Consider the following 23,144-nt stretch of genomic DNA (forward strand, 5'->3'; position numbering starts at 1 on the left):
TACTACAGCTTCAGCTAACGCTACTTCTGCTGCAACCATGAGCCTGCCTGCCTGTACTCCTGCCTGCCTGCACGCCTGCCTGCCCACCTGCTGCACGCCTGCCCGCCTGCTTGCACGCTACAGATTCAGCAGACAGGGGAGTGGCTGCCTGCCTGTTTCATGAGCGACATCGATGTGTCGCGATGATCGAGGATTCTGGATCGAGGATACTCACCTGGACCTCCTCCCGAAGCCATGAAAGGCAGGTCATTCGTTAATCAAACTGCATCTTCATCTAAAGGCATAATTATATGGCTGATAAGTCAGATGTATTATATAGATTGCGTGGTTGTGGATGATAATAATAATTATAATAATGATGATCGTTGCAACAAGTCTCAAGATGATTCTAAGTATATTTCAGCAGCACCTTATGCTTGTATGAGTTCATTAATATTCAGCCGGGTGGTGCATCAAGGCAATCCAGACTACGTTCTCAAACTAATACTTCTTTCTATCCTCTATGTCATGGTATCTGCCTGGCGTCCTCTGGCGAGGCAAGCTGTATCGGACCTTGGAAGGATGGCTACCAGAGATGCTTCCTGCAGCATCGGGGATGGCTCCACACCTGTACATCTCTCTATGCATACAACCGGGCTGGCTCCAACTCGGAAGTTATGGACGCTGATCCTCAGCAGCTATGAATGTTACTCGCCAGGAAGGAGGTCATTCTTGTTGCTCAAAAGCATGAGCGGCATTAAGTGAGGAGACGGTCGGCTAATTAATTGCTCAAAGGTGGTTGGCACGGTTATCACAGCTGTTAATATCAACTTCCAATTGCAGGGTCACGTCTACCTAGCATGGTGGGTAACCTCAAACAGCTCGCTCCCCCTTTAAGGGATGGGGCACAACTCGGCAAGCGTAGCTGATTCACTCTTCTTCGCAGTGTAGGATGGCTTAAGACCAACTGCTTAATACAATTTGGTTCTGCGTTAGAACCGCTCGCACACACAGCACAGCAAGCGTAGCTGACCCACTTTATACACTAATGGTAGGATGGCCTTTTCTTAATTTAAGAACTGCTTCTTAACGGAATAATTATTTCAAAGGTCGGCAGCGTCGCTTCGCTGCCTCTCTTAGCTATTTCATTTCACTAATCATAGAATGGTCTCTCTTTTAAGATGCAGCATGTATCTTTTAGCATAAAATAAATTTGTCAACGCAGAGATCGCAGCTAGCTGCTGCTACACATAGTTACTGCTAAGCTTAGGATGGCTTCTCATGGTTCAAGACTCTGCAGTCTTTTAATCATGTAGAAGTCTGCAGTGGCGCTCTGCTGCTACACATAACCAGAGTCTGACTGACACAGGTTTTATGTGGCGTTGGGTTCCGTGTTTTGGGGGGTTTTAAAGCGCTCTCTGGTTGGCCGAGCCCTGCCAAGACAGAGAGCAAGCTCATTAGTTTTGGGGGGTATTGCTGCGTTCCCTGATTTTGCTTAGCATGCTCAGAAATGCCTGCACAAAATTCAGGGAGCATCTCCGATCGCGGAGCCCTTCAAACGCCAAGTTTAACTGTATTCCATTTATGCAATAAATGGTTAAATATCCTTGCCAATATCTTGCCGAGTCTATCTGTTCATTATGTTATTAATTGTTATATTCTTGACGTGAATGTTCCTGCCTAAAATAAAGCATAGCGTAAGTTTATGCAGGGCATGGGAGTCAAGTCGCCGCCAGTCTGAGTGTCAGTTGTCAGTCAGCTCTGTTCTCATACCTCATTAACATATCTGCTGGTCATTATGTCACATGACTGCCATACTCCAATCAGAGCTCTCAATCACTAGGGAAGGCTCCTTTAAATAGAGCTTGCTTTCCCTACCAATGCTTGGTTCCGAAGCTTCGGAATCATTTGCTGCTTGCTTCCTCCTCCACCCCAGCCTCCACCTTTGCATGATCACTCTGGCTAAGCTCAAATACTTGTGATTGTCTGATTAAGTTACATGTCAATGTGGTTAAGCAAGTACTGTGATCTTGTCCAAGTTTCATGTCATGTTGTTAAGCTCATACTGTGATTTTGTCTAAGTTCATGTCAATGTTGTTAAGCTCAATACTGTGATTTGACTATGTTACATGTCACGGTTATTGCTATTTGCTATTCTATCCCTATGGGGGGTATTGCTGCGTTCCCTGATTTTGCTTAGCATGCTCAGAAATGCCTGCACAAAATTCAGGGAGCATCTCCGATCGCGGAGCCCTTCAAACGCCAAGTTTAACTGTATTCCATTTATGCAATAAATGGTTAAATATCCTTGCCAATATCTTGCCGAGTATCTGTTCATTATGTTATTAATTGTTATATTCTTGACGTGAATGTTCCTGCCTAAACTGTATCTGTCTGTCTGTCGGTGTCCATTTTATGTCCATATATGGAGATCACTGCAGTTATAGTTCTGGGTCCATTTTATGCCCATATATGCCCATATATGGAGATATCTGTCTATCTGCGTCCATTTTATGCCCATATATGGAGATCTCTATCTGTCTGTCTGTGTCCCTTTTATGCCCGTATATGGAGATCTTTGTGATTCTGCATCCATTGTATGCCCATATATGCCATATATGGAGATATCTGTTTATCTGCGTCCATTTTATGCCCATATATGAGATTTCTGTCGCTTTTTCAAACAGATGGTCAAAACGGGTCCTATGACAACAGGTATAATGGGGTTTGCATTAAAGGGGGAACCGGCACTGTGTCTGCAACACAGTCGGTGGCACAGACAGATACAGAGATCTCCATAATGGGAATAAAGGGACACAGACAAACAGATGGAGGAGGAGACAAACTTAATGCAAACCCCATTATACCTGTTGTCATAGGACCCGTTTTGACCATCTGTTTGCCTGTGTCCATTTATGCCCATATATGGAGATATCTGTATCTGTCTGTCTGCGTCCACTTTATGCCCATATATGGAGATCTTTGACCATCTGTTTGCCTGTGTCCATTTATGCCCATATATGGAGATATCTGTATTTGTCTGTCTGCATCCATTTTATGCCCATATATGGAGATCTATGCAGACACAGTGCCAGTTCCGGAAAATCCTGATGTCAGACATCAGAATCCGAACCTTTCGTGCTGGTTCCAGAAAATCGTGTATCGGGTCGGGTCGAGGCCGAGCACTGCACTACCTGCTGCGGTGGGGAACGCACGTGCCGAATTTGAAATAGGGAATGAATGCCCCACCCTTTAATGCAAACCCCATGAATGCCCCACCCTTTAATGCAAACCCCAATATACCTGTCATAGGACCCGTTTTGACCAAACCCCATGAATGCCCCACCCTTTAATGCAAACCCCAATATACCTGTCATAGGACCCATTTTGACCATCTGTTTGTCTTTGTCCACTTATGCCCATATATGAAGATCTCTGCACACACAGTACCGGTTGCAGAAAACTCTGATGTCAGACTTTATGCCCATATCTGGAGAACGCGCGTGCCGGTGGGAAGAAGGGTTCTCGAGATACGCGGATTACATACATACATACACATTCACAGAGATTTTGTGTTGACTCATGTGGCGTACGTGATGTCAGAGCCTTTTATGAAGTGATGTCACAATGACTCAGCGCTTGCGCCGATTTCCTCCGGAACAGCCTGATGTCAACAATCAGCTCCGCATAAGGAGATTCCGAACGTTTCGCGCCGGTTTCGGAAAACCGCGAGTCGGGTCGGGTCGAGGCCCGGCACTGCACTCCGCGCGGCGGCGGGGAACGCGCGTGCCGAATCTGAAGCCGGTGGGACGAACGGTTCTCGAGATACGCGGATTACAAACAAACAAACAGACAGAGATTTGTCGCATTTATAGATAGACTAGCGTCTAGTCGGCGACCTGGCCAACTCGGGAACGATGTAAATAGGGAATGAATGCCCCGCCCTTTAATGCAAACCCCATTATACCTGTTGTCATAGGACCCGTTTTGACCATCTGTTTGCCTGTGTCCATTTATGCCCATATATGGAGATATCTGTATCTGTCTGTCTGTCGGCGTCCATTTTATGTCCATATATGGAGATCACTGCAGATATAGTTCTGGGTCCATTTTATGCCCATATGCCCATATATGGAGATATCTGTCTATTTGCGTCCATTTTATGCCCATATATGGAGATCTCTGTATCTGTCTGTCTGTGTCCCTTTATGCCCGTATATGGAGATATCTGTTTATCTGCGTCCATTTTATGCCCATATATGAGATCTCTGTCGCTTTTTGTTTGTTTCTTCTTTAAGCAGAATACACAGCCTGCTTAAATCTGCATCATTCAAGTCATCCTCCCAGTCCCACGCTTTGTCGCTTGTCTTATGTTTGTCTTTGTCTCTTTTATTTTCTTTTTTGGAGCGGACCCCATGAATGCCCCACCCTTTAATGCAAACCCCAATATACCGGTTGTCATAGGACCCGTTTTGACCATCTGTTTGCCTTCTGTTAGCCTTTGTCCCCACCCTTTAATGCAAACCCCAATATACCTGTTGTCATAGGACCCGTTTTGACCATCTGTTTGCCATTGTCCCCTTATGCCCATATATGGAGATCTCTGCACACACAGTACCGGTTGCGGAAAACTCTGCAAACCCCATGAATGCCCCACCCTTTAATGCAAACCCCAATATACCTGTTGTCATAGGACCCGTTTTGACCATCTGTTTGTCTTTGTCCACTTATGCCCATATATGAAGATCTCTGCACACACAGTACCGGTTGCGGAAAACTCTGATGTCAGACTTTATGCCCATATCTGGAGAATGCGCGTGCCGGTGGGAAGAAGGGTTCTCGAGATACGCGGATTACATACATACATACACATTCACAGAGATTTTGTGTTGACTCATGTGGCGTACGTGATGTCAGAGCCTTTTATGAAGTGATGTCACAATGACTCAGCGCTTGCGCCGATTTCCTCCGGAACAGCCTGATGTCAACAATCAGCTCCGCATAAGGAGATTCCGAACGTTTCGCGCCGGTTTCGGAAAACCGCGAGTCGGGTTGGGTCGAGGCCCGGCACTGCACTCCGCGCGGCGGCGGGGAACGCGCGTGCCGAATCTGAAGCCGGTGGGACGAACGGTTCTCGAGATACGCGGATTACAAACAAACAGACAGAGATTTGTCGCATTTATAGATAGATAATACAAAAAAGGAATGGTTTTGGACATAAAAGGTTTCCACCCGACAACGACGATATGTACTGTAGGTATATGTGCAGAAAACCAGTAAGACTCCCTAATCGGGAGATAAGCGACTGTCAGGTCGCAGCGTGATTTTAGGGCAAAAATTGTAGGAGCAGTGTCCAAAAATGTGTTTTGCAAGAATCGGCCTCATGGTGGCGCTAGAAGAGGGCCATGTGAGAATTGATGGGTGGAAGTTGTGGTTTGGCAGGCAAAGAGTGTGTGTGGAACATTTCACATGGATAGGGGCAACAATGTCGGAGATATGAGCAGGGCAAAAGTGTGACGTGACAGACAGACAGACAGACTGACTGACTGACTGACGGACAGACAGCCGGTGGAGGTTTTGATAGTAAATGTGACCTGACGGTCGCAACTAAATGCTCACCATAAGGAGTGCCATAGCAGACCCACCGGCACCAGGAAGGACTGGAGACAGGGGAAGGATTGGAGATGCTGGAGCACGTGGAGGTGGCGGTGCAGCGACCAGCGGGGCCCCCGCCAGGGCGGGGTCGCTGCGGCTGGGCTTCAGGCCGTTGGGGGGCGACGGCCAGTTGGACGTGCTGAAGCGCTGGTCCCACTGGCCCGAGGTGCTGGCTATCCTACGTCCCATCGTCTTACAGGAGACCGAACGCGCCTTCTGATAGTTCGCCTAGAGAGAGAGAGAGACAGAGAGAGAGAAAGAAAGAGAGAGAGAGACAGAGGGGAGGAGGAAGAGAGAGTGAGTGAGTCAGTGAGTGATGCACAGTGCACACACGCACGCACGCGCGCGCGCGCGCACACACACACACACACACACACACACACACACACACACACACACACACACACACACACACACACACACACACACACACACACACACACACACACACACACACACACACACACACACACACACACACACACACAGGATCATAGAGAAGGCTAGAACCACAATATCTAAAAGATGTTATTTTCTCTATGGAACAGTTTAGAGACCAGTGTCAGAGTGCTGCCAGGCACATGACTACAAAGCATCTCAGATCAATAGACAGATCCATTGCCACATTTAGTGACTAAATGGTAACCAATGCAAAACTAACAGGTAACCAATGCAGTGCCTTCAAAAGAGGTGTAATATGTCCTAATTGCGACCGTAAGGTCGCAGTTTAGTATGAAAACCTCCACCGGCCGTCCGTCCGTCCGTCCGTCCGTCACACACGTCACACCTTTGCCCTGCTCAATGTATACGTGTAAAGCCTGATACTGAGGTGATGTGTCACTGTGACATCACAGATACTGAGGTGATGTGTCACTGTGACATCACAGGTGAGATCGCAGTGATGTCAGATACTCAGAGCAGGGATCTCCATATTTAGGCATAAACAGGTGACATCACAGTGATGTCAGATACTCAGAGCAGGTATCTCCATATATGGGCATAAAATGGATTCTGTTAGGGATCTCCATACTGTATATGGGCATAAAAGGGATTAGTGATGTCAGATACTCAGAGCAGGGATCTCCATATATGGGCATAAAAGGGATTAGTGATGTCAGATACTCAGAGCAGGGATCTCCATATATGGGCATAAAAGGGATTCAGATGGAGATTCAACTTCAATGAGTAACAATGGCAAACTGTCAACTGCCCGTATGTCTTGATAATTGGTAAAACAAACTTTTGGCCTATTTGTGGCTTATCATCACATCCAACCATCTTAAGATACTCAGCTAGTGGGGAATGCTCTCTTCCCTGGTGAGAATTGCCCCTTTATATAGGGCTTGTTTGTGTATTGTATGACATCACGCCACATCATCAGCTGTGGACTCTGTGATGTCATCGTATCTCCATATATGGCCATCTCCGTATATGGAGATATAAGTCGTCCATGCCCAGGTATGGGCTGGTGAGGTCAGACTTTGTGTGATGGGTAGGTTATCTCCATATATGGAGATTCAACATTCCAGGTGTAACTATGGCTGCCCGTATGACGTGAGAGGTGGAGGCTGTGATATTTGTGGATTAGGGAGTCTTACTGGTATGTCTTATGTCCTAATTACAATAGGCAGTGGTGCAATGGTGATTCAATGTTTGGGGGATCGCGAACGTCACTCAACACCTAATATATAGGTCTATTGATATGCATATAGGCTTGTTTCTTTGTTAAAACAGTTGTCGAGGTGTGAACTTGGAAAATATATTGATCGTCGGGGGCGTGCGACCCAAGACTACGGCAACACTGACAATAGGATAATAGAAATAGATCAGTGTATGTACAATGTGCGTATAATTTTCATGCTTTAGGTCAGAAAATCTATTGACAAAGGAGGCTACAATTCACCGTTTGTCAGCCTTCTGATTGGTCCCTGAGACTCCCTGACTGGCCAACCAGAAAAAACCATTCACTTTTTGCTATCGGGGGTGGAGTTTGTGCAGTGGAGAATGTTGCTTCAGGCTTTCAACAACGGTCCGCTCTGCGGAGCACGGCGTTCGTGCAGTACGGCTGCGCGAGGTGATAGCGATCTCGCTCATCATAATGAATAAGCTTCAACAAACTAGTTCACATGGACCTTATCAATGTAACTAAGAGTTACGATTGGGTACATATATTTTAAATGGGCAGAATTACGAAAAGCCAGCCTATTATGTGAGGAGAACTATAATCTGGCTGTCATCTTCCTACCCAAGATGCACCGCGCTTTCTCTTTCTATTTCTATTCTCTCTCTGATCCAGAGGATTAAACTAATTAAAACATATATTTTCGGGGGAAAACTACTATTTTGCTATGTAATTACTGTACCTTTTTCTTCCCTTTTTATTAATATCACGTAGATGTGTTTTTTTTGTACTTTATATAGCTGTAATGAGGCTATGAAAAAAAAAAACATCCACTTCCACTATAAAAGAATCTGCAATGGTGATTCTGTCCCACTGGGATTAAACAAATTAAAACATATATTTTCGGGGAAACCCCCTGTTTTGCAATGTAACTACTGTACCTTTGTCTTCCCTTTTATTAATATCACCTAGATGTTTTTCCTTTGGTACTTTAAATTGCAATAATGAGGCAATGAAAATACCCTCTCCCCCCATTCACTGCCACTATAAAAACAATCTGCCCAGGGTCAAATGTACCACCATAGTAACAGGGCAGAATGGGGCGGGATTTGCAAATGACTGAATTCATATGAGGATACAGAAATGTAAGTGGGGCTGGGGTCTTCCTCAGCATGCACAGCAACATACAATCTATATGATTGTATGGAAATGTATTTTGTGCTTTCTGATCACAGTCAAGTGCTAACATGTACATCTTGAAGAGAACGGGGCCCAGGAGCCTTAGGGTACACCACCACATGCCATGTCTACTTTTCCTGCTTCAATTGGTAATGTTCAAAACCACACAAACCAAGCCAAAAACCTTGGTGTAGTCATGGATTCAAACCAGGATTTTAACAACCACATTAACACAATTACACAGATCAAAGGACTTTGTCAGGACAGTATGTGAAACAAATTGATTTCAAAATATTAATGTTGGTTTATTAAAGCATTGATTTAGGACCAAAACACATTTATGATCTTGTGCGATATCATGAACGATCCATCCAGACCTCTCAAAGGTCTCCCTTTTGTCCTTACAATGTTTTAGTTTTGAATCTAGGGAAAGCAGCTTTCAGTTTTTAATATGCACAACATACAGTATCTGGAACAAACTCCCAGAAAACTGCAGGTCTGCTACAACTCTCAGTTCTTTAAAAAGCACAGCTATAAATGTCTTTTACTCTGTAGTTTTACTCACTCCTGGCGTTTTTTTGCTTTTTTCCTATTAAGGAGATAGGTGTGTCAAATGTCCTGTTTATAACATGTGTATTTAGCTTAATGTTTTATGTAAAGCACTTTGAATTGCCAATAAACCAATAAACCTGCCTACACTCCACTAAAACTGTTTGAAAACCTGAGTTACTAGTTACTTTGGACATTTGGATTATTATTACAAAACATATTAACCACTTCAGTTCTATACACATTTCGTCCAGTTGATAATAGTCGATCTACAAGCTCACAATGTGTCACGATGCAACTTATTGTGAGCTTGTAGATCTGCTATTTTCAAAAGTTTTTTATACATTTGAAAACTTTAAAGTTATACCATGTAACTTTTTTTATAAAACAAATCTTAAAATTGTCCTAACTGTTAAATCGCTAAAGTTTTAGAACACCCACTCTGTTATTTTCAGCTTCTGAAGCCTTCTCTTTATATGTTTTCTATGAGTTGTGAGGGGGGGAGAATTTCCCGGCAAAATGATGTCATCTCCCACATGATACACTACCGGCCAATCACGAGTCTTGCTGTCTCTAAAGGAAGTAGCTTCCCTCAGCAACTGTGTTTACATTGGTGAAGGAATCTTGCAGGCTACTCCCTCAATTCTGGTCTAAAAATGACGGGAGACGGCTCTACGGATGCGTATCGGCGAGGCGGAGGTGCTCGCGGCGGCCACGGTGGTCCGCGGCGGCGACTCCGGCCGGAAAAAGCAATACCGCTACTGACCACTAGTTGAGCAGCTTCCACAGTACAGCTTTAAATGGGACATTCTGCATAATGAGTACTTTCTACTTTTGGTGCTTTAAGTACATTTTGATGACAATACTTTTTCTATTTTTTTGTAAGTACTTCTTACTTAAGTAAAAATGTGAGTACCCTTTTCACCACTGGCAGATACACCAACACAGTTCTCAAGTCTGTCCATAAGGATATTATTATCAACCGTATCAAAGGTGGCGCTGATGTCTTCGAGAACAAGGACAATGAGCGTCGGCATTCCCTCTAAGATCGTTTACTACCTTGAAAGATAATGGAAACATAAGACCGTCTGTACATTTGACCTCACTTTCTACAGGAAACATTTGAATCTTCCTGGACTCACCCTGAGGTATTATTTCCTTTACTGGAGTATTTCCAATTTTCAATACGTTTATTTCTACTCCACTACATCTCAGAGGCAAATATTGTACTTTTACTCCACTACAATTATTTGAAAACTTAAGTAACTTGTTACTTTGTGGATTTTGATCATTATTACAAAATATACATGAACCACTTCAGCCGTATTTAAACTTTGCCTTTTTTTAAATAGACGTTTTACAAGCTCACAACACATCGTGATGCAAAGCATTGTGAGCTTGTAGATCTGCTATTTTCAAAAGATTTTTAAGCATATTGAAAACATTTGAAAATGGGACAATCTGCATAATGAATACTTTTTACTTTTGGTACTTGATGCTAAAACTTTTGTACTCAAGTGAATTTTAAATAACAGACTTTTACTTGTAACATAGTATTTTTACAATGTTGTATTGGTACTTTCACCCAAACATTTGAGTACTTTTTCCACCAATGTACATTGTTAATTCAACTCTGAGAGGAACCCAAATTTCCAGTTACAGACACATTAGAGTCCATTACTCCATTTCAGTGCTAACTATAAATCATTTAGCTGGAAACCTCTCAAGGACCCCTTGGAGGGGGGGGGGGGGGTGTCAAAGAACCCTGTGTTGAGAACTAGTGACTAATATTTCAGAGGATTTGCCCAGGTCCCAAAAACAAGTCCTGGGCACCATTTGACAAGACAGACAGACACCTTTTCCTTATAATCTGTTGAACCTAATAGATATGCCCTCATTTTAGTGCTGGCAGCCAACAGAAGCAAAATATAACTATTAACCAATAAGTATTAACCTAAATCACGGTCCATATCTTGAGCCTTCTGAACCAGCAATCCGGGTCAGTGAGAAAGAAAGAAAGTAGGTAACCCATTCTCCATAAGAGTAGCTTTCACAGAAGCCCCCGTAAACGTAACATAAGATGGAGAAATTTGACCTCACACAAATACCTTTGCACTTCCACTGTGCTCATGTTAATGGGCAACTAATATACCGCGGCATGCAATCAAAAAGCCTCATCTCAACCAAGGTAATATGATATGTGCCATTTGTTGTTACAAACTCAAACTGTCATGCTATATGTCAGCTCTAACCTTCAGTGAGAGCTGAAAAGGTTTCTCACAGAGTGTGTGTGTGTGTGTGTGTGTGTGTGTGTGTGTGTGTTGAGACAAGTCAGAGACGCCACCCGTTAAACCAGTCTACCCAAACCCAATGCTCTGCGACTTTGCTTGATATAAACATTATGTTCTTATGCTGTGAAAGGCGCTCTAATTTACGGTATTTATTTCAATTTATGTAAGTGCATGCAAGCGTAAGTGTGTTTAATAATGACACGCCCCCTTGGAGGGAAATGAATCCAGACCATGCCCTGCTAATCCCCTAATGACGAGTCCTTCTCACAACACTGGCTCGTCTGATCGTTTGACAAAAAGTACATGTTGAAACAGTACAGACAGTACAGTAGCTTTTCAAAACAGCAACTAAGCACACGAAATTTCCCATTTGGCGGCAGGACACCTTGTAGCATTAAGGAGGAAGGCTGTGCCAAAGCGCTAATGGAACGGCAGTTTCCCTTTCAGCTTAACAAAACATTAAAGGAGAAGTTCACCCAAGAAATGACGTATATGACGGTGGAAAGATGCTTATGTCTTTGGTAGGGGACTCCACTGGTCATAAAAGTGTTGGCTTAGCAATGCGACAAAAACAAATAATAATTAATTCAAGGCTTTATGGGGTGTGTAATTGATAGAAAATAAGTAATGTTTTGGATGAACTACATCAACCAAGCACTGTCCTTAGTGTTATTTGAATGTTCAAATTGACCCGTAAGTTGAGTAAAAAAGACAAACAAACTACAATCATCACATCGGTGCATTAATCATTTTGAATATAAATGAGATATGCCATAGGAATGTGATTGTGTGCGAGTACATGTGCTTTTGTGCCAACTTGCCAGTGTGTTCCCAGGTTTTGTTGATACTGCATTGTGTTCCCCAGCAGGGGCGTCACAAGGGGTAGGAAAGTGGGAATTACTAGGGCCCAAGGTGGAGGGGCCCTAGTAACTTTAGCTATTGAAAAATAGCAGATATACGGTGCCGCGCTGCGAGCTTGTAGATCTGCTATTTTTTGAAAAGTCGTGAACATGTGTGCAAATCTTTGAATATGTATTTTTTAAGCGAACATTTGTAACTCAAATTTTGCTTCCGGGGGGGTCCCTGGAACTAAATATTTTGAGATGGGGGTCCGTGGCCAAATTCATATCATTTTGGGGGTCCTTCACATGAAAAAGTTTGAGCATCACTGACATGGAAACACAGGTTTCTTGCACACATTTTCACAATTTTTCAAAAATAGCAGATCTACAAGCTCGCAGCGCGGCACTCGGTGCCGCGCTGTGAGCTTGTATATCTGCTATTTTTCAATAGTTAACATTCATGGGGGGCCCGCAGTGAATCCTTGTACCTAGGGCCCAGAATTTGGTGTGACGCCCCTGTTCCCCAGTGTGGTGCAACAGTGTTTCCTGTTCCAAACCAAACAGGCTGTGCCAGCCAAGTGTCAACAGTGTTACGCAGGGTTAAAAAACCAATCAAATGTGTGAGTCGCTGTCGGGTGAAAACCTTGTAACTCCAAAAGTGATACTTTTCAGGAAATGGAAAACAAAAAGGAGCCTGCGTTTTAATGGATCCAACGTAGTTTTTAGTCTCAAATTCAAAGGATGCAAATACAGTACAACGTCAAATGCAGTTGTTTTTCTCTGAAAATTACCATTGTGGAGTCAATCTGTACACTTTCAGAGTGAAACTATAACACTTAACCACAGATTGTGGAGTCAATCTGTACACTTTCAGAGTGAAACTATAACACTTAATTATTCTGTGCAGACCAAATACAACCAGTATGGAAACAACAAGCCTGAAACGACAACAAATACTAAACAGTGGTTCAATAAACGTCTTATTGTTTAGACTTAGCTTGTAGAAAGCATATTTTTGCATATATATATATTTTTTTTTTGAGCGGTGGTCACACCGTCTCCATAGCGTGGCCGTGTGTGTAGGTATGTTTGTTTGTTTGTGGGTGGGTGGGTCTCTCTGTATGTAGCCTCAAGCCTGTGGTGTAGTACCTTTTCTGACCACACATGTTAAGGGAGGGGCGCTGTTTTCAGGCCAGGCCAGGCACACACACACACGCACACACACACACACACACACACACACACACACACACACACACACAGGGGGGAAGGGGGGGGAGCGGGGGGGGGGGGGGGGGGGGGGGGGGTAAAACCACCGCTCAGTTCACACGGGTGTGATTTTTTAAATGTTTTGAAGAATTAAAAACAAAATTGTTATTATCTTCACCTATTGATGTATTTTAGTCACCTATTTAATTATATTACATTTTTATCCATTTGAACCAACCCAAATAGTTGCCGATGAAGAACAGGACCAAAGTAGATCACTGCTGACCTCAGTGAGAGAGTGAGACATACATGCAGACAGACAGTGATGTAATGCTGCTGCGGCTGATGATAATGGAGATGTGTGTCTTCATCAACAGCACCAACACATTATCACTCTCACTAGACATGTCACAACTCCAAGTCACTAGGTCAAGTCATCCAGCCCAACCCTTCACAGTGTGAGTGTGCACAGTAGCATGTCCAAACCAGGCAGTGTACACACACACACGCACGCACGCACGCACGCACGCACGCACGCACGCACGCACACACACACACACACACACACACACACACACACACACACACACACACACACACACACACACACACACACACACACACACACACACACACACACACACACACACACACACACACACACACACACACACAAATAGAGAAGTGAAGTCACCCATACTCCCATGTGAAATTTGAATGATGACCTAGAACTCAGCATTGAGTTCACCCTGCCTCACCCTCTTATAGTGACTCTGAGACAAAACAGAAGGCCGACTGCCTGAACTACATGAACCCTAGTGTCCCTGTTCTGGCATGAACTTCCAGGGAAATTTGAAGATCACTGAGATCACAAGAGATTTTGTAGAGAGGGGAAAATGGAATGTAGGCCTAGTATGGGGCCTAGTATGGGGGCTGCAGTGGCTCAGGAGATAGAGTGGCTGTTTGGGAAACCGAAGGTTCCCAATTCACTCCCAGGCTCGCCATTACTGTCAAAGTGTCCTTGAGCAAGACACTGAACCCCTACAGTAAAGTGCTCCCGACGAGTAGGTTTGTGCTTTGCATGGGGGTTAATGTATGAACTATGCATGAATGGGTGAATGTATATCCACTTCGGATAAAGGCGCTGGACTCCCGTCCCTATTTTCGGCACGTCATTAAAAGCCTCAATGCAAAAAAATAAAATGTCCCATCTACAAGCTTCACATTTCCAAGTAGGTAGGGCATAAATGTTTAACGCAAACCAAAAGAAAAAAAAAGAAAAAGAAAACTAATAACAAGCCTATTGAATTCGACCATTTTACTAAATGACTATATCCCGGAGTATACTCTCGGCGTATGGATTACAATAAACAAACATGCTGAGCGGAAGCCAGGGAAGAGTGTGTTACATGGTTTCATTCTCAGCAGCGGGGGAACAAAACCCGGGGAGAACCAGAGCTGTAGACACAGAGAGAGAAGAGAGAGACCCGAGCTCACGTCCCTCGGGGACTCCCAAAGTCCTAACCACAATGCCTTCACCTGTTCACCTGTGCTACGCTTACACACTTCACAGGAACACAGCAGAGGAGGGCTTTCTACACGCTGGATGTGACAGAAGCAGAGCCTCTGACAGCCTGAGGGCTGGATACACGATCACACACACTTGTGTAGTCAGACACAGTAATGGGCACGCACGCACTCAATCGCATGCACACACGGCCGCACGCACACGCGCACACTATACAGCTGCATGCATGTACTGCAGGAGTTCTCAAACCTTTTTAGGACGTGACCCCCAACATAAACATATTTGAACTGGGGACCCCCACCCTGACAAGCACTTGGAATTGTAGGTATTACAGTACATTTAATGTGACTCGGTTGGTTCCACAGATAAATATTGTGAAAATAGCAGATCTACATAGATCGGCTATTTTCACATGTTCGCCTCTTGACAGTTTGTCCAGTTTGGTATTAAAACGGTCTTGAAAGTCTTAAAATTGTCACTTTATAAATGTGCAGATCAGATACCCTGTATACACTTATACTGTGTGTTGTTTTGTTTACCATTGATTGAGAAAAGAAATTACTAATTAAGCTAATAATCTGGGGACGCCACAAAATACTTTGGGGACCCCACTTGGGGTCCCGACCACAAGTTTGAGAACCACTGATGTACTGTGAAATGTAACATACAACTGCTTATTTTGTGAATCGTTTTGTTTAGAATAAGCAAAATTACTACTTTCTTTTAATACGTTATTTATACGTTATTTCTTCTAGATTGATATTTCTATGAATTTGATGTATTGATGTATTAGCTTGCTTATTGTTTTGATGTATTACCTTACTTATTGTAAGTCACTCTGGATTAAGAGCATCTGCTAAATGCCTAAATTGTAAATTGTAATATTTATAAACTGTGGTCCTACTGTAGTGTGACATGCCGCAATAGAATGCTTCAACTTCCCACTTGACAAAATGAAAGTTACCCATGTGTCTCTCTGCATCTTTATTACATCATAGATAAGAGACCACATGCATTGCTGACTAGTCAACAACTATTATGACAATCTTGGCGACTGGGAAAACTTTCTAGTCACGAAATATGGAGGGAAGTCAATGTTGAAACGTGAAGAGGCATGTAGGCTACATCAAAAACTAGTTACAGGTTAATACCGTAGGGGATAACACTAAATCAGTGCTTCCCAAAACCGTTGTCCTTGAAGCCCACCCTTCTTACATGATAAAAGCTGAGATCCCCCACATGTGGCACGCACGCACGCACACACGCACACACACACACACACACACACACACACACACACACACACACACACACACACACACACACACACACACACACACACACACACACACACACACACAACCACACTTCTGTATTTCCAGACATGTTAAGCCCAATGTCAATAGGTTCCTGTTTGACAAGCTCAAGCTACAAGGTTTATTACTTTTTGAACAATGTTGACTATTTCTGATAATATAATTGCAATGTAACAAAGTGGTTACATTTTTACAACATTGTTACTGTGCTTCACAATGACGTTCCATGTGGGAGTATGTTAAAGTTACAGGATAGCAGATTCTGTATGACAGGTTGGAGTGGGCTGATATCACACTGAGAACATACAGGCAGACACTGGATGAAAGCAAGTTGGGATTTTGCGCAACATTTTTTAAAATGGGCAAATGGGCCCTTACAGGTCTGTAACTTATTGTGTGTCCTTGAAATTAAAAGGTTAGAGAACCACTGATCTAGGACTAATTCAAAATTACATTAATAATGGTTAACGTGCAGCTACAAGTTAGCAAAATATGAATGTAAATTGTACAGTAAGAGTATAAAACAGTAGTGCCATATCAACTGAAGCATTCAAAATATGACTATAAATGAAACATGATCATGTAATAAACGGCATGGTATCAAAATGGCATAGACTGTCATATTAGCCGATACTCATACCAGCATTTTAGACAGTATCGGCAGCTTTTCTGATACAAGTATCAGAACAAATCTACCACAAAACAGACAAGGCCTCTCACACCCCTTGACCCTCCCAGACACGAGGTTGAGAAACACTGCACTAGATGAGAGAATCTGTCCAAGTACCGGTGAAAGAAGAATAGTGCACAAGAATGAAAATGGGAAGACAGTAGACAGATGATATGTTGCTGTCTTCACAACATGAGCACAACTGTCAAACAACAATGAATGAGCGACAAACGGATGGTTGCCTCACCATGGGTCTGGATCACATTTCCAAGTGCTTATTCACAGCAGTAGAGCAAGAACAAACACACACAGTGAGAGGAGTAAGGTTTGCTTGTTGAGTATCTTCATGACAGGTGATGTGTAATGCAGGGCAGGGCGATATATGGACAACATCAAATATGATGTTTTTTGTAGGGATGTAACAATATTGTCGTTGTCATGGTATCACAACAAGCTAGTCGAGTGCCACAAATCCTCAAGCAAGCAGAGTGCATCCCTATTCTGTGCATGGCATAATAAATTAGTATATGGAACATATTTATTTATATTGTTGATAAATATCGTATCATGGACGTTATCATGATTGTATAGGCCTAGCATTGTGATTTGTTTGACCAAGAATTTTCCAAAAAGTGAAAACAAGCCAACCTACAAGCTCACAACACAGCACAATCATGTGTTGTGAGCTTGTAGATCATATTTTTATTTTCATTACATTTTGGAGAATGTATTTAAGTATAAAATAGGGCTTAAGGTCTCAGAGTGAACAAGCAAAAGATAGCACTTATGCCAGATCACGATATCCAAAATCTAGTCTCATACTGTATCACATCACAATATCAATATCTATAACTATTAATCTAAGGAATGTCTGTCCGCCCGCCGTCTGTCTGCAAGCTGACATCACTGATACTAAACAGTGTCGCCACCATGGTAACAATGCCCAAATGACATCAACAAAGCCCAACTGACATCACTGACTGACATCACTGCAGTGCAAATTTGGAGATGACAGCACAGACTGGCCTGGACAAGGAACACCATATATGGGCATAAAATTAAAGAGTGCCAGCCAGACAGACGGATACAACGGGTATTTCACAACTGGACATCGATGGTGACTATTGTGCCTAACGGGCACTGGTCTGGGTTCTCCAACATTACTTCTGAGACTCACATTCAATCCCTCATCGCACAACCCCAGGCACAGGACTAGTAATATTGATATACAGTATATCGCCCAGCCCTACATGAGGGAAGTTGTTACTTACCCTTTTATGGAAGCTTGTGTTGTAGTTGCCAGGACTGATGGTTCCATTGGCTTTGGATGGAGCAAACTTGAAGGAGCCAAACTCTGTGAACACACTCAACATCTGGGGACTGGTTGGACCTAAGGAGAGAGAGAGAGAGAGAGAGAGAGAGAGATGATGACCAACATGACAGAGACGAATCGGACAGAGCACCACATCATGTAATACTTAGTTATCATGTAATACTTAAGAGCTATTGCACAAATGCAGTTTTTGGCCACGGGGACCCCCATCTGAAAATCTTTTGCGCCAGGGACCCCCAGAAGAGAAGATTTGTGTTAAAAAGAAATCTAATTTATTCAAACAATTTCGTACACTTTCAAGATTTTGCAAAAATGTTCAAAAATAGCAGATGTTCAAGCTTGCAGCGCGACACGAAGTGAAGCGTTGTGAGCTTGTAGATCTGCTATTTTTGATTACCAAAACGCTAAAATCGAAAATGACACGCTGATGCTCTCCTGCTTTAGTAAAGGTCAGGTTTATAATGCATAATAATCACATTTATAATGCATTAAAATGCACTTAAGGCATCATAAGACTTATATGTAATAATTATGCATAACAGTAACAACTTATAATAACAAGGTTCAAGAGGTATTGTATAAGTGATGGTCATAATGCATTATAAGCTTAGCAGAACAGCACATTATAACTACAGTACCATACAGTCTAGAGAACTTTATCTTTCCGCGCCATTAATTACAGCAAACGCAGCTGTGTCACACCCATATGGACCGCCATTGGCATGGCGATTATCAGAGTAAGATAAGGTTCCCTTGATACATACATCCTATCATGCACTTTTAAGTGAGAGAGACATAGGGTCGTAGATACACAGCCTCTCTTGTGGGCTTCACACTACCGATGTTAAATGCATTAAGGATTAGGGTTAGGATAATCTCTCAAGACAGCGGGTTAGTCAATATAGATGCTGTAACTTATTATGATCAATTCGGTTGATTGCTTGAATTTAACTACCTTAAACACTATATCACTGCTGTCGGGTGGTTACCTCATACATATTTCCAAAACTTTTCAGGATTCTAATTCAGGTGATGCCTGAAGAAGGTCTATCTGACAGCTCAAATGTGTGCGGCTGTTTTAGCTCCTTTGGTATGACACTGTAGTATGACGGAGTAGGGAATTAATTTACGTAAAAACAGGTCAACCAGGGCTCTATACAAGGTCCGCTAATATTTTGTTCTACCTCAAATCTCTTTGCCAAAAATTGCCGATCTAAGCTCACATGTCATGTTGTGAAGCATCACAGCATGGCACATTTTGAGCTTGTAGATCGGCTACAGAATAGGAAGGAATGCTATAGGTTCAGGTGGTTAATCCTGTAAGATCAACTGAAATGTGTTTATGTCACTCAGTTAGGCTATCTGTAAACTTCAATCTAATGATTAGATTTGATTCTAATCTAATGATAGCACATCATAATGTAGCACTCGGCTGTCTTTGTTTGGGGATTATTAATGGGAAATTGCCACGGGTGTAAAGTAACTAACGGTAAGTACTCAAGCACTGTATTTAAGTACAATTTTGAGGTACTTGTACTTTACTGGAGTATTTCTAAATTTCAATACTTTTACTTCACTACATCTCAGAGGCCAATAGTTACTCCACTACAATTAGATGGGGAGATTTTGATTATTATTTATATAAAGAAATTAAATTAAATAAAAAACATTAACCACTTCAGCCCTATATATACTTTGGTTATTTGAAAATAGCTGATCTACAAGGTCACAGCGCTTTGCGACGTGTTGTTGTGAGCTTGTAGATCTTCCATTTTCAAATGATTTGTATACAGTACATTTTACTCTTTTTTACTTTAAGTATATTTTGACGCCATACTTTTATACTTTTACTCAAGTACATTTTTAATAGCAGACTTTTACTTGAAACAGAGTACTTCTACATTACAGTATTGATACGTTTGCTTTTAAAAAAATAGTACTTTATCCAGCACTGACTATTAATGACAAATTGCTGTGCCATGTGTTTTGGCACTCACCATTACAGGCTTAAGGTTATCCCTAGCAACAGCCAAACAGCTCGTGGTAGACACACATGGTAGAAAATTACTGATTTGATTCCCAACACCAAAAGAAAAAGGCTTTTCAAAATTACTGGGGAAGCGTAGAAGAGAGGCAATAAAAGGTGACTCATACATAAACGGGAAATGAATTCCCTCTCTTCAATGGGAAAGTCCTTTCTGGCCCAGGCCCAACAACTGTCACAGATAGAATCTGGGTAGAACTGAGTGAGAACTGAGGTTCATTCTGTCAAACTACCATAAATCAGCCTGGATCCGACTCGGTACGCAGTAGGTCTTCATTTTAAATTAGAAGCTAACATCTGAATCATGATTGGGTGAGGTTAAACAGCTCATAAGTTATGTAAATGTTATGTTGTCTTATGTTATGCTGTCTTCTGTTTGTTCTTTACATGAACGTGTAACATATTTGCCTCTTGGCCAGTTCATCCTTGCAAAATAGTCCCAATGTTTTCACTGGTTAAATAAAGGTTATAATATGCATGTTCAAGAAATGCAAATGCCTCAGTTCAGACCAATATTTCTGAAGTCTCACCCAATCACAACAATGCATATTTGATTTCTGTTTCGAACCATCTTACCACGACGAGCACATATCCAGAGGCTAGTTCTTGTCATGTTTGCCTATATGTTGATTAATTGCCTCTGTTATGCGCACAATGTTCCCTGTGACTTATACTGTGTAAACCTAAATATGCTCATAGGGTAGTTCATATTTGCAATCCGGGAATTCAAGTCTATTTCCTGAAGAAAACGGCACACTGTTTGGAAACAGTCAAGACAAATATAAAATTAAGAATAAAATACTTTATTACTTAAAGCATCACTATGCAACTTTCCTCTTTTACCCAGGATTTAAACACGGTTTCCTGCTCAAGTAAGTGCTGACATTTTTATGTTTTCAGGGGATAAATTGAAACCTGACCAACATGTCAACATCAGTTCAGATCCTGTGTCTGTATAGGTCAGAGACATGACCTTTGACACGATCTAAATAGAAGAGCAGGGAGACAAAATACAACCACGACAATAATTGTATACAATATATTGTATTATTAACATCATACAGATTGGAAAAAAAAAATTGATTCGTTAAAATGTATTTTTTCCCCCTTGTGAGGCTTTAAAAGGTGAAGTAAGTGATATTTTCTTTGGTTAAAATAAGAGTAAAATAGATGCAACCATACTGATAGACAGTCATCATCATTGCAATAGTGTGTTTGTTCAGTGACAGGGTCTGTCTCTCTCCAGCTCTGTAAGTAAACAGATAATTCATTTCCAGGTTGGAATACAAATGTTATCCAATCAGGCGGGAGAAACTGAAAGCTGATAAATGGGTACTCTACTCTCTCCTGATTGGCTGAAATTGGCAACCCCAGCTGAACATTTATTTTATGTTAATTAAAGAGCTTGAGAGACAGGAAGAGCCCTGTCAGTCTGCTGAACAAACATTCTGTATAGCAATTAAATTACTAATAGTATTTTGCCAAATGATTTCAAAACCTTCACCAATAATATTCAATTCATGTTCAATTCATGTCATTTTAAAGTAATGTCATTTTTTAAAAGTAATTACTGATTGTAATTTACTATCAGAATATAGAGCGATAACTTTATAACAATACAAAAACAAAACACAAATATGCACTTTTAACCAACAATAGCACCTTTAAAAGGACATGTTGATAACATGAATTGAATATTATTGGTGAATGTTTGGAAATCATTTGGCACAACAACACACACAAAGTATCAGATATTAGAGAGAATCTCATCGACGTGGCAGAGGCATCTTTATGTGCAGTTTCAGTTTTCTACTATTTCAATAGCAGCCTCCGCAGCTCAATAGTCAGAAGGTGGAGCCTGTTGCATGGGCCTGAATGCAGTTTGCAAGAAGCAAGACGTTTTGTAACAGTTCCATGGAATTGATTGTTTCAGTGCAGCTTTTGCTTTTAGTTTTAGGACTATAAACTGCAGTAAGAAATGTATGAATCAGTGATTCAGTGTTTGTTGTTGTGACATTGCAAGGCAAGCCCATGGGGTGAATTCCATGAACTCATGACGTGAGCCAATGTCTGTCTGTTACAACACAGGTATGCACCGTTGCACGCACGCTCTCTCTCTCTCGAACCTGAGCTCTGAATAATACTGAATAATAAACAAGAATAATAGCCTAGTGCATTTGAAAACGCACTCGTATTGCATTCCACACTGCATTAATAGTAAATCTATGAGCACGATAATAGCCAACAACAGCCCTAGAGTACAGACAGTACAGTAGCCCAATGAGCAGGGGAGAGAGTTCAACAGGTTGTCCTACTTGTGGGTGAGAGCGATCCGTTCTGGCCCTGCCTCGACTTGCTCCTCTTGATGGTGTGAACCTGGTCCAGCACGCGCTGCTGTCCCGTGCGCAGCTTGTTATCCGAGGGCAGTGCCAGCGACGTCTCCCCCACGCTACCGAAGGACATGGCTGAGCGCAGCGGCTCTGCTGTCATCGTAGCACGGCGTGGACAGGACAGGTCGGGGGGGAAGCGATCGATCGCTGCCTGACTGACTGACTGTTTCCCCAAGTCAACAAGCGCAGAGGACAGGATAGGACAGAAGAGGAACGGCTGCAGCTGCAAATGGAGGTATAGAAGTAAAGGTGGAAATGTTCCCAGTTCCCAGACTTCCCACTGCTGCTGCTGCTGCTGCTTGCTGACAGGACTCCACCCTGTAGGACCGCGCCCCGATGAGGTGGGACGGTGTCAGTGTGGGTGGGGCAGCCGCAAGCTCACTCTCATGCAGGTGTTGACTGAAGAAAGTAAACTCGGTCAAAATGTTACTCAAGTAATTTAAGTAAGTAAGTAGCCTAAGTAAGTTAAAGTAGCCCATTTCTTATTTTTCACATCAATGAATTACTGTATTTTCCCCCCCACAATTAATTTATAGGA

General features: G+C 42.4%; 1 protein-coding gene across 1 annotated transcript in view; it reads right to left on the bottom strand.

The window, feature by feature from the left end:
- pkp1a (plakophilin 1a) overlaps nt 1-22,833 on the bottom strand; it is a 41,920-nt gene extending 19,087 nt beyond the window's left edge. Inside the window, exons 1-3 of the mRNA XM_080733060.1 lie at nt 22,532-22,833; nt 18,111-18,229; nt 5,599-5,862 (exon numbers count right to left, since the gene is read on the bottom strand). Coding sequence (XP_080589186.1) covers nt 5,599-5,862; nt 18,111-18,229; nt 22,532-22,706 — 558 coding nt within the window. The 5' untranslated portion in view covers nt 22,707-22,833. The remainder of the gene's footprint in view (nt 1-5,598; nt 5,863-18,110; nt 18,230-22,531) is intronic.
- Between the last annotated feature and the right edge of the window lie 311 nt (nt 22,834-23,144).

This window comes from Nannobrachium achirus (assembly GCF_963921795.1).
Source record: "Nannobrachium achirus genome assembly, chromosome: 9".
Lineage (NCBI taxonomy): Eukaryota > Metazoa > Chordata > Actinopteri > Myctophiformes > Myctophidae > Nannobrachium > Nannobrachium achirus.